The 12,968-nt window shown below is 37.2% G+C and overlaps 1 protein-coding gene across 5 annotated transcripts in view; it reads left to right on the top strand.

The window, feature by feature from the left end:
• The window catches only part of stxbp5a (syntaxin binding protein 5a (tomosyn)), a 97,761-nt gene that overhangs the window by 61,023 nt on the left and 23,770 nt on the right, over positions 1-12,968 (top strand). For all 5 annotated transcript variants that reach the window (XM_051875671.1, XM_051875673.1, XM_051875672.1 and 2 more), the window contains exons 8-14: positions 3,444-3,567; positions 7,426-7,504; positions 7,973-8,127; positions 10,375-10,447; positions 10,568-10,715; positions 11,385-11,452; positions 11,936-11,976. In XM_051875671.1, coding sequence (XP_051731631.1) covers positions 3,444-3,567; positions 7,426-7,504; positions 7,973-8,127; positions 10,375-10,447; positions 10,568-10,715; positions 11,385-11,452; positions 11,936-11,976 — 688 coding nt within the window. The remainder of the gene's footprint in view (positions 1-3,443; positions 3,568-7,425; positions 7,505-7,972; positions 8,128-10,374; positions 10,448-10,567; positions 10,716-11,384; positions 11,453-11,935; positions 11,977-12,968) is intronic.

Here is a 12,968-nt window from a genome sequence, read left to right as displayed (position 1 = left end):
TAACCCTAAATATGAGCAATAGTAATAGTGAAGATTACCTTAACAAGCACTTGAAATTAATGTATCACTTTTTTATATGTATGCACATTTAGTAATTCTTGGGCCTGTTATAATGGAAAAGAGGGCCAGCTGACCTTGTTCTGGATGGTTTGACGTTTGCTTCAGGAATGATGTGTTTTGTGTGTATGAGGGCAGTGGCAGCAATATTTTTGGACTGAAGAGGCGGGTTGTGGCTGCCTGCAGTAAAGCCATCAGACCTCTTTAGCTCTAATTGGGCCTCTGTGTGCGTGCATGTGTCAGAGGTATGACAGTGTCACAGTTCTCTGTCTCTGAGGTGTCTCTGTGGGTATCTCAAAGAGTGTGATGAAGAGAGAGAGAAACAAAGAGAGGATAGAGTAGGGGGGGAGCTAGAGGTCCTGGTGTCTTTAAGGTGTCATTAAAGGCAGGCCGATTATCCTTCAGCCCTTTCTCAAGCTGACACACACACACACACATGCATACAGATATCCCACATGTCCTTGTCACTTTATGAGTATAATTACAACTCAGAAGCTATGGAATACTAGCGTACTGCAGGGTATGCAAGGATATAACCAAGGAGGTCTATAATACCTGGTGAAATATGATGCACATTTGTGAATTTTAAAAATCATCCACTGAAAGATGGTGATAGTAATTTAAGAATGAACTGCATTCTGGTTTTACTAATCTAAATATGTATGTCTAAAATGGTTACCGCTTTATCGCTTTTTAATAATAATAATAATTTTTATACATTTTTGTATTTGATTTTTCGAGTTTTTGCTAGATAGTAGCAAAAACGACCTGCTGCTCAGTTTTTATCACAGGAATGAAATTGGTTTTAATCCAATTCTTTATTCTTAAATCATGGTAGACTGATTAAATAATGTTAAATATATGGCTGACATTAAGCTACTTGCAGTTTTTTCATCATACTGGAAATGGAAGGTCTAGTCAAGCACATTGCTGTGTGGAATACAGTATTCCATGCCATACTCTGTTGCACATTTTGGCAAATGTGGTAGCTCATTCTTTGCATATACTATATATTGCATAAATAGTAATGTATGCATAAATACTATGTATGTAGTATGTTAGTATGTAGTATGCAATTCTGAATAGTTTTTTGCATGTCAGTTATTCAGCATAAATGTGCTCTCACTAAACAACTGTGTTTCCCAGCCATTTGCTCTGTACCTTCAGAACATATATTATGCAAGCGGTATAATCCCTCATAGTCATAGTTGGGTGTTGTGAATGTAGCTGTGCATAAGCATATTTTTCTGTGTGTGGCTGTGTGCGTGTGTTCGCCTGGCTCCTCCTCTCTGGATGCTCCTGTAATGATGTTGCACTCGGTTCATTGATTAGTTAGGTCTGCTGAGGTTCGTCCCCACTGTCTGCCTGAGACAGAGATAGAGCCGCCATCATTATGCTAAACAAGAGGAGACTGCGCTTAATTAGAAAATAATGAGAACTCTCTTTCAGCCTTCTTTGTGTTTTCACTCGCTCTCTTTTCTCTTGATACATCAGTCTCATGCTGTGCATTTTCTCTCTTTCTTTTCCCTTCGATTCAATTCTATTCCATTTATTGTGCTATATTGGCCTGACTGTTTTCCCCAGAGTTTTGCTAAAGTCTTCTGTCAATACAACAACTGTACAAAACAAAGCTATAAAAAGCAACAAAGGAACTGATGTGAGGAATTATTGGAAGGTTTATATATATATATATATATATATATACACAGTGTATGTACACACACACACACACACATTACTATTTATAAAAAAAAAAAAAAAAAGCTGTTCTTTTGAACATTCTATGAATCAAAGAATCCTAAAAAAAAAAAAAATGGTTCCCACAAAAAAATATTAATTAAGCAGCACAACTGTTTTCAACATTGATAATAATATGAAATGTTTCTTGAGCACCAAATCAGCATATTTATTAGAATGATTTGTGAAGTATCATGTGACACTGAAGACTGGAGTGATGACTGCTGAAAATTCAGCTTTGCCATCACAGGTATAAATTAAATTTAAAATAAATTAAAATACAAAACAGCTATTTGAAATTGTAAAACTATTTCACAATATTATTGTTTTCACTTTTGATTAAATAAATGTAGCCTTTGGCTTTTTTCAAAAGCATTAAAAATACAGAGTGTCTATTTACACTAAGTGCAAATAGCGTCCCTTGTTGGCAAACGCTGTTTACACTAGCTCCGCCCACTGGTCTGGTTGGGCCATTTGGTTGGGCCAAAAGACATGCAGAATTTAACGTCTTCAGTGGTACAGCAGTAGTGAGTAAAGCTTGCAGACCTGGCTTTTAATGTGATCGACATGGGTTTGAATCCATCTTTTGCCGAGCTCACATTTATTTTCAATAAAAATGAAAATAATGTTCTAAAAGTGGAAATAAACTTTGAACGAGTGTTTATTAATATTAAAAGTGTTTATTGGGTAGGGTTAGGGGAAGGTGTATATAATAAATATATAATCATTTACACTCTATGATATTATTGCATCCTGTTAATGTACAAAAATACTGAGGTGCAAATAGTATCTGCCAATATAAATTATAGATAGTATCTAATTACTATTTACTCTTATTGCAAAGAACTGATACTTTGACATGGTATAAATAGAATATATCGCTATTTTTCCCTAGTGTAAATAGCATATGGCTATGAAAATGCTGCTATTGTCACTTAGTGTAAATATAATATATTTCTATTTTCACTTAGTGTAAATAGCATCTATTGCTAAGAAAATATTCTATTTGCACTTAGTGTAAATAGCCGCTGCCTTAAAAATATTACCAACCATAAACTTTTGAACGGTAGTATATATGTGAAAGTTATTTAAAAATGTAGCTAGCTAAGCTACAGACTATTCTGCAGTGCAGTTCAGATTCTAAATAGCTGGCAGAAAATTCCAGACACATTACTTGGTGGCTGAAATATTGCCAAGGGAAATGTAGCAGGAGTTTATAAACTCTGTCCCACTACTTAGTCTCTAAAATAGCTTTGCTAGATAATTTTTAAACTAGCTACTTTGGAATTTAGATTCAGTTCTGTGTAGATTAAGTGACATTTTGGATGTAAATGTAACAACTCCTCATTTTTTCTGGATAGAACCACAGCAGAAACACTGATGGTGCAAAAAGCATGGCACAAATGATATTGCTCAGCACTAAAAAGACAGTCTTTCTTCATAGCACTTATCCCAGCATACTTCTTGTCAAGGGCATCTCATGTCATCCTGGGTAGGCACAACATACACCCCTGGGCCGTGTTTTTGGACATAAGGGTGTGAGTCACTGTTAGGAAATCTCCCATTGAGTTGTGTGCCCCATGCAAGCATAACCAACTTTTATTTCTTGCTCTTTTTCCTCTCTCTTGAATTGTCATTCTCACTCACAGGCGATCCATTCTGTGGCCTGGCACCACGAGGGGAAGCAGTTTATCTGTAGTCACTCAGACGGCACACTGACCATATGGAATATAAAGTCCCCAGCCAAGCCCGTACAGACAATCACGCCACACGGTTAGTGGTCATTCTTTCTCTCTGGCTTAAACACAAAAATTCATTTTCTTCAAATTCATTTTCTTCAGGATAAGGGTTGCAAAATCAATTGCTCTTATGTCTGTTTCACAAGGTTGTATCACATCTCACTCAAAGACTTGTTAATTCAGGATTGTAATTTGATCCCCCTTCCAGCATAAAACAATCACTCCCCCCTCCCTCGCCCTTACCTGATTTCCATTTCAAGTGAAGCTTTAATTTTCAGTCTAATTTTGTTCCTTCATGGAGACTGCCTGTGTTGTGATCTTTAGTGATGAGTGAGGTGAGGTCATGCTTTTCCTTTTGGTGCACATCCTTACCTGCTCTATTGAAGATACTCCACTGCGGTCCTCTCTTAATACAACAACCCCTTCAGCCTCACCCTGCCTTCATGAGAGGAGCACATCAGACAGCCAGATTTAAAAAGAAAGAAACATAATAGGGAAAAGCCATAAAATATTGCCAGAAGGCTATATCATTTGGTATGTTCAATAGACATTAGTAGCCCCTATTTAGGGAGAATTCAAGGAGGAGCAAAGAAACATTACAAGCAATAAACAAATAGTGCTTTTAAGACATAACTGGCTGTGTTTACATTAATTTTGCGTCATAATAAAACCATTTTGAGATGCAAGTGCATTAAACCACTTACAGGTGCTGGTCATATAATTAGAATATCATAAAAAAGTTGATTTATTTCACTAATTCCATTCAAAAAGTGAAACTTGTATATTATATTCATTCATTACACACAGACTGATATATTTCAGATGTTTATTTCTTTTAATTTTGATGATTATAACTGACAACTAAGGAAAATCCCAAATTCAGTATCTCAGAAAATTAGAATATTGTGAAAAGGTTCAATATTGAAGACACCTGGTGCCACACTCTAATCAGCTAATTAACTCAAAACACCTGCAAAGGCCTTTAAATGGTCTCTCAGTCTAGTTCTGTAGGCTACACAATCATGGGGAAGACTGCTGACTTGACATTTGTCCAAAAGACGACCATTGACACCTTGCACAAGGAGGGCAAGACACAAAAGGTCATTGCAAAAGAGGCTGGCTGTTCACAGAGCTCTGTGTCCAAGCACATTAATAGAGAGGCGAAGGGAAGGAAAAGATGTGGCAGAAAAAAGTGTACAAGCAATAGGGATAACCGCACACTGGAGAGGATTGTGAAACAAAACCCATTCAAAAATGTGGGGGAGATTCACAAAGAGTGGACTGCAGCTGGAGTCAGTGCTTCAAGAGCCACTACGCACAGATGTATGCAAGACATGGGTTTCAGCTGTCGCATTCCATGTGTCAAGCCACTCTTGAACAACAGACAGCGTCAGAAGCGCCTCGCCTGGGCTAAAGACAAAAAGGACTGGACTGCTGCTGAGTGCTCCAAAGTTATGTTCTCTGATGAAAGTAAATTTTGCATTTCCTTTGGAAATCGGGGTCCCAGAGTCTGGAGGAAGAGAGGAGAGGCACACAATCCACATTGCTTGAGGTCCAGTGTAAAGTTTCCACAGTCAGTGATGGTTTGGGGTGCCATGTCTTCTGCTGGTGTTGGTCCACTGTGTTTTCTGAGGTCCAAGGTCAACGCAGCCGTATACCAGGAAGTTTTAGAGCACTTCATGCTTCCTGCTGCTGACCAACTTTATGGAGATGCAGATTTCATTTTCCAGCAGGACTTGGCACCTGCACACAGTGCCAAAGCTACCAGTACCTGGTTTAAGGACCATGGTATCCCTGTTCTTAATTGGCCAGCAAACTCGCCTGACCTTAACCCCATAGAAAATCTATGGGGTATTGTGAAGAGGAAGATGCCAAACCCAACAATGCAGAAGAGCTGAAGGCCACTATCAGAGCAACCTGGGCTCTTATAACACCTGAGCAGTGCCACAGACTGATCGACTCCATGCCACGCCGCATTGCTGCAGTAATTCAGGAGCCCCAACTAAGTATTGAGTGCTGTACATGCTCATACTTTTCATGTTCATACTTTTCAGTTGGCCAAGATTTCTAAAAATCCTTTCTTTGTATTGGTCTTAAGTAATATTCTAATTTTCTGAGATACTGAATTTGGGATTTTCCTTAGTTGTCAGTTATAATCACCAAAATTAAAAGAAATAAACATTTGAAATATATCAGTCTGTGTGTAATGAATGAATATAATATACAAGTTTCACTTTTTGAAGGGAATTAGTGAAATAAACCAACTTTTTGATGATATTCTAATTATATGACCAGCACCTGTACATGGAGTCATGCACAGCCGCATGCACGAGCACTCTTCTTCACAAAAGCGCACGTCAGCGTTTGAAATTGAAAGCAGCCTTCTGAGTTTCGTATTTTAAATATATAAGTCCACTGCATTCCAGACGACATAAATGATGACTTCGTAGAGCATTTGTAAGGAAAATACCAGCGGGAGAGACCGCGCACTGCATGTGTATCGTCAAACAAAGCGCGCGTCTCTCACAGGCCATCCTGTGCAATGAAGCCCGCGAATGTCCTTTGTAATTCGATTCAACCTTTCCGCACTTTATGAATGATTATTTTGTGGAAGATTCGAGTGGTGTATGTGTGTGAGGAATTGGAAGCAAGCAGAATCTGGGTGTTTCTAAAGCACACTCAGCGTCATCGCGCATCTGAATAAAAACTATAAGTTCAGAATCGATTCTGAAATTCTCAGAATCGATCCATAATCGTTGGAGAGAGAATCGCGATGCATCGGTGGAACGATTTTTTTTCTCCCACCCCTAAAATATATATATATATATATATATATATATATACACACACACACACAAATTATGTTTCTTAGTAACATTTTTGGTTAAGAAAGTACAGTAAAGCTAACAAGACTTTATATTGCAAGTTTGTGTCACATTGAATATTTAAAAAAAAAATTCATACTGTATATACACATAGATATATATACACAGGTCTTTAACATTAGTGATATGTAACCATAGTTATATGCATATATGTATATCTGTATCTGCAATAGACTCCAGCAGATAATTTTGCTAAACTAACACAATATAAAAAGACAACAGAATTAGCTAATATGACATTAAAAAATTACCATAGTTTAAAAGCCTGTAATATCGAGTTAATACAGTATATATATAAAAACAGAAACTAAAACATTCCCACCTGTGAAAGGTTATCCCATTTCTTCTGGAATTTAAATCTCTGTGGTTTTTACAACCAGAGGCTGCGCATTGTTGGAAATGTTGGAAAACTCTTTAATTTTTTCTGTGAGTGACGACAGCATCTGAAATGTTGACTGTTCCAAGATGGCAGATGCGTCAATGTGTCTGGAGCGGTCGAATGTGGCATCTATGTATACATATCTATGTCTTTAATGCTCACAATTTTTCTTCTGCGTTATGTCTGTGAGATGTCTTTTTTTTCCACTGTGACACACTTGTGTGGGAGAGAGAGACTTTGTCCCAAATGGCACACTCAGTCCTTGCAGTCTTTCTTCATGTCCACTCTTGTAGTACTTTGCTGTGAAACCTTCTTCTAAAATGCCAAATGAAAATTCTGGAATTGAAGACTATTGGATCTGAAGTCATCTGTATGCTAATATACCACTAAAATTAACAGTATTTCCTATTTTAATTGACCTATTGGATAATTTTAGAATAAAAAGTGACGAGCTCTTTGATAATTTTCTATTTCAAGACGAAATACATCAACAAAGGAAAGACAACTCTCTCGTCAATCAATTGTACAGGGTCTTCAGCGTGTTATGATCCACATCAAGTGCACTATTTGGGACAGGGGCTGAGAAGGATGTCTAGAAACTCTCTAAATGAGTCTGATTCTGTTTCAGGAAAGCAGCCTAAAGATGGAAAAAAGCCAGAGCCTTGCAAACCCATTCTTAAAGTAGAGTACAAGACCACGAGAGCAGGGTATGTATACGCTTGTAGCATTATTTTTTCTTTTACTGCTCTTAAGGCCATCTTGGACCATCATGAATTTCCTGAATTCTGGTCCAGACTGGTTTTTGCTGGTTAACCAGCATAGCAATGTTGAACCACTTATTTAGATGTTTTTAAATAAATCCATGCATGTCTGTGCATATATAGAGTGGAATCCAGCATTGAAATATGTGATTTAAAATTAACATGAAGCTCATTTAAAATTGGAAAAAATAACAACAGTTACAATGTAAAATAAATAAAAAGTATTCTGCACTATTTCTAGGTCGCAACCAAATAAGCAAACTTGTGGAGTTCATGCAGCTTGAGTTCTGCTATCTTTAAAGGAAAAGACATTCTGAAAGACATTCAGTTCAACCTTTCACTCATTGTTATGCTGATAATGTAATTTAAGACTTTTGAAGCTCACTGTAGAGTATGTGTTTGTGTTCTGAACAGGGATCCGTTTATGATCTTCTCTGGAGGTTTGTCATATGACACTGTTGGTCGACGGCCATGCTTGACAGTAATGCATGGGAAGAGCACTGCAGTATTGGAGATGGACTATCCCATTGTAGATTTCCTCACCCTGTGTGAAACGCCATATCCTAACGGTAACTCATTAACAGCACCTGCTCTGTCCAATATTATTGCAATAAGAACTCATTCTCTTTATCTCTTTTTATGCCACTTCCTCTTTGTTCTTTTTTTGTTGACCTTTGTTTTGTTGGGTTGTTCTATTCTTTCATGTTCTTTGTAGATGAGCTTGAGCTCCCCCAGTGGAACCGCTGCCTAGTAATTACATTTTACATCTTTTTTTTTTAAAGCTCCCTCTATTCATAACATCCACTTCTCTGACTACATTTGTTTATTGCAATACCCATTTGAATAATTTATCACTTTGGTGGCTATTTATGAATAGTAAGTGATTTCTTTCTCTCTGCAGGCAGCTGTAGCAAAAGCTGACACAACTTTAGTTTCTTTATAGTCTGTCAATAGTTTGCTGGTGTGAAAAAGAGGACATTAAATGTAGTTTTTACATGGCTTTTTAAAATACTTGATTCCAATTGGTCAATCTCTGATTTTTTTTTTTCTGAAATGGCTGCAATGACACAGTTTGATCATTGTCCGTGCTTTAAAATGGAGGAAAAATTGATACTTTCGAGCTAAATGCGCTATTGTTCAAAATTTTGGGGTCAGTATTTTTTTTTTTTTTTTAAGAAATTTATGCAAGGATGTATTAAATTGATCAAAAGTGACAGTAAAACAGTAGAAACATTTATAATGTTACAATAGATTTCTATTTCAAATAAATTCTGTTCTTTTGAACTTTATATTAATCAAAAAATCTCGATGCATCACTCTTTTCACAAAGATATTAAGCAGCACAACTGTTTTCAACATTGACCATAATGTGAAATATTTCTTGAGCACCAAGTTGGCATATTAGAATGATTTCTTAAGGATCATGTGACACTGAAGACTGGAGTGTAATGGCTGCTGAAAATTCACCTTTACCTTCACAGGAATTGTAGTAATATTCCACAATATTACTGTTTTTACTATATATTTTTGTAATTTTTACTAAATAAATGCAGCCTTGGTGTTCATAAGAAACTTCTTTCAAAAACATTTAAAAAAAGCTTACTGACCCCTACATTTTGAATGGTAGTGTATATTAGCTAACTAGTCCATAGAAAAGGTAACTTGGATTGCAGATTTTTAATAATAGTGATATATGCATTTATATTGTTGTCAGGTAAGATAATAAAATAATTTCAGATCAAACCAATATTTCATGTCCATGCATTTAATTTTAGTAGCCATGATTTCCATCATTTTTTGTTTTTTAAAATAATAACCGGCGACTAAATGTACTTTACCTTACATAACACCCTGATCATGTCAAATAGCTTGTGCATGGTACTGGTTTAAAACAATATTTTAAAACAATTATTTTTCTTGTGATTCACCTTTTACATAAATGAATTTTACAGAAATAAAGATAATTATACATGCAGCTGCACCAACAGTTCTTGCCAAAACACAGCGTCTCTGTTCAATCATCGGTTTTAGAGGCTTAAGTATTTTTGTTTAGAGTTTGTGTTAAGCCGAACTGAGAAGCAGTGATGAACGCAGGAGGAATGGGAACAGTGTTTGCAGTACAGCTTGCGTAAGAGTGCCTGGCTCTGTTGATTAAGCTATATTTGAAGTGGGGCGTCTTTATGTTCTGACTCATTATTGAGACATTTGAGAGTTTCAAACTCATGTAGTGATGTTTTCAGTCGTAACTTTTACAGCTAAACAGGAACAGGCCAGTAAAATATAAAAATTGTTTTACAAAACATTTTGCTATTTGTGTCCTTCATATACATACACGACTAAGTGTTATTATAATTATAATACAATATGAAATAAAATGTTTTCTATTTTATTATATTTTAAAATGTAATTTATTCCTGTGATATCAAAGCTGAATTTTGAGTAGCCATTACTCCAATCTTCAGTGTCACATGATCCTTCAGAAATCATTCAAATCATGCTGATTTGCTGCTCAAGAGGCAAATATCAATGTTGAAGACAGTTGTGCTACTCAATATTTTTTGTGGAAACTGTGATACATTTTTTAAGTATTCTTTGAATAGAACATTCAGAAGAACAGGATTTATTTGAAACATATTTTTTATGTCTGTTTTGATCAGTGTTATGCATCTTTGCTGGAATACAAGTATTAATTTCTTTTAAAATCTAGTATCTAGTAGTCAACAGTATATGTAAAAATATGTATGAATGTAAAAAATGTCTCAAATATATAGCGATGTATTCATGATTTTATTAATCCCATTTATGTTTCTCTGCAGATTTTCAGGAACCATATGCTGTAGTAGTCCTCCTCGAAAAGGATTTAGTTGTTATTGACCTTGCACAAAATGGGTACGTATCACCCACAGCATTTGTTATGTGCGTCATATTTGTGACTAACATGTTTGACGCTATCACACTTTTACACTACAGTGTCAATCTGATGGTTTTGACCTGTGATGTTTTTTGTAGTTACCCTATCTTTGAAAATCCATATCCCATGATGATTCATGAGTCTCCTGTGACGTCTTGTGAGTACTTAGCCGATTGTCCTGTGGACCTCATACCTGCACTTTACTCTGTCGGGTCTCGCCAGAAACGACAGGGCTACAGCAAAAAGGTACAACAGCGTGTGCACACACATTTAAATATGCAAATCTGACAGATAATGATGTCTTTAAGGATAAAACTTCATGCCTACACACACATCTTGGCTTTTGAGTGACTAGATTGTGGCCCCCGGTGAATTGCCCCATTGCCCTATGCCTGTGTGACTTCAGGCCCCCGTCGTGCAGCACATTGTGTCCTCAGACTGTGTGGGTCAGAGACACAGACAGGGGTATTTATGGGTATGAAAGAAAGCATGACCTCCCAGCCAAGACTGGAGTGCGGTGTGTAAGTTGTGGCTCTGTCTCCCACAGGGAGCAGGTTAACTCAGACGGCCCACTTTGAATCACAGCACTTCTGAATACCTTTGAATAAACTGCTTCAGCTTCCACACCTCATGAGGAAATGCTTTCCTATAGAGCTTCGCCAGCCATTTAATAAAGGTTCCACCCACGTTGCAGAAATGTTTTGTGCCAGCCACAGTCATTATATTAAAAGAGTACGCTTACTAAAACTTACAAATTGGCCACTTTCTTTTTATTAAGTTTCCCAGGAATGCTCACACGCTTTAGGGCAATAACTACTAAATTTCCTCTATTCTCATACGTCGTGAAATGTCGGATTTATGCGGTTAGCTTTCGTGGATTTAAGTGCTTATATGTGGTTCTGTTGTTCATCACAGGAATGGCCTATCAGTGGTGGAAACTGGGGCCTGGGCACACAAAGCTACCCTGAAATAATAATAACTGGGTAAGAGCAGTGTGTACTTGTGTGTGTGTGTGAGCGAGAGGGTGTGTGTGTGCCGTTACTCTTTTTGCTCTGTTCTCTCTCTTTCGCCGCTTGTGGTTCTGCTGAAATAGCAGAAATCGAAAAAAAAAGAGACTTAAATGGAGTAAAAGAAGGCAGGGTATAGGGAAAGGGAGGAGGAGTGCAGAAGAGAGGGTAATGAGTGGGACAAGATGGTAGTGAAAGGGAAGTATGACAAAAAAGTAAGCATTTTCTGATGTACCGCCCATGGGATGACAGAACCTTTTTTCTGCTATTTTAGTGGGTTTGACAGCAGTGGGAAGAGCACTTCCTCTCATCTCTTGACTAGCTTTTATCTGACGTAGCAACTTAGCTTACCTCAGTGGTTTGTTTGGATACATGTGGTAATGGGAAATTGCCAGTGAGTTTATGTGGGTTTGTGTGTATGAGACAGCTAAAATAAAAGATTCTTTGCTCTTCTTGCAGGCACGCAGATGGTTCAGTGAAGTTCTGGGATGCTTCAGCAAGTGAGTACCGAGCTTTTCTGACTTCATATTCACCTCATTTACCCATTGTGTGCAGTATAATAGTTTTTCAAAGCTCATAAACTTGCTACAAACACATTTGCTTTACATATTTGCATTTGGTGGACACATTTATGTAAAAACAAAGCAGTTGTATTTCAGATTTTTGTGTTCCCTGGGAATCAAACCCGGCATGCTAGTGGCATGTACTACTATTTTGACCACAGCAAAGACCATATTTATACCAAAGCAGTTCACTTGTATTATGACGAATGGGAGAAACGGAAATGCGATGTGCAATATGGTGAAATAAGTCCCACCTTCTAAATAAGAGCCACTCAGCAATTGGTTAAGTCATTGCGTCACTGAAGCTGCTGTTGAAAGCTCCGGTTTGCATAGAAACAGTCAGTGTCCTAAAACGCGCACTTAGGACTGCACATGCACATTGGCTTTACTAATCTGAAATACATGTTTTTTTAACTGAGCAATTTGAACAACATTTAAGGGTCAGGTTATGTCAGATTTTGTTGCTAATTTGAAATATATTATTTAAATTTGAGCTTGCCAAGCAGTTTTTCGGATTTTGTTATTTCCCTGTTCAAGTAGATAGGAGTTGATCTTGCATGCCCTAAATAGCTGCCTGAGGTGTAGCAAATGTGGCCGCAGAGTGAACTGATTTTCTTTGAAAGAGACTTTGGCTACAGTTAAACATTCGACTAACACTGTTAAACATCTAATTAAAAACTGAATTTTGCTGACCACTGACAACTCAGACATCACTTACCTTAACAATAAGGTAATTTTCCATGATTTACGACCCAACTGGGAACTGACCTTATAATGTCACACACAAAAAACTCCCCAGATCCCACAGGCTTTGTCTAACCTTGTGCACCGCTGAGGGAGACCAGCATGGTGAGAGTGTTACCTGTAAATGGCATTTGACCTTGTTTAAACTGTTAGCTTGACAGACTAAGGTTTTCACTGTTCCTCTA

The sequence above is a fragment of the Ctenopharyngodon idella genome, chromosome 20 (genome assembly GCF_019924925.1).
Source record: "Ctenopharyngodon idella isolate HZGC_01 chromosome 20, HZGC01, whole genome shotgun sequence".
NCBI lineage: Eukaryota > Metazoa > Chordata > Actinopteri > Cypriniformes > Xenocyprididae > Ctenopharyngodon > Ctenopharyngodon idella.
The sequence above is the reverse complement of the archived record's forward strand: the minus strand, read 5'-3'. Positions and strand labels throughout refer to the sequence as shown.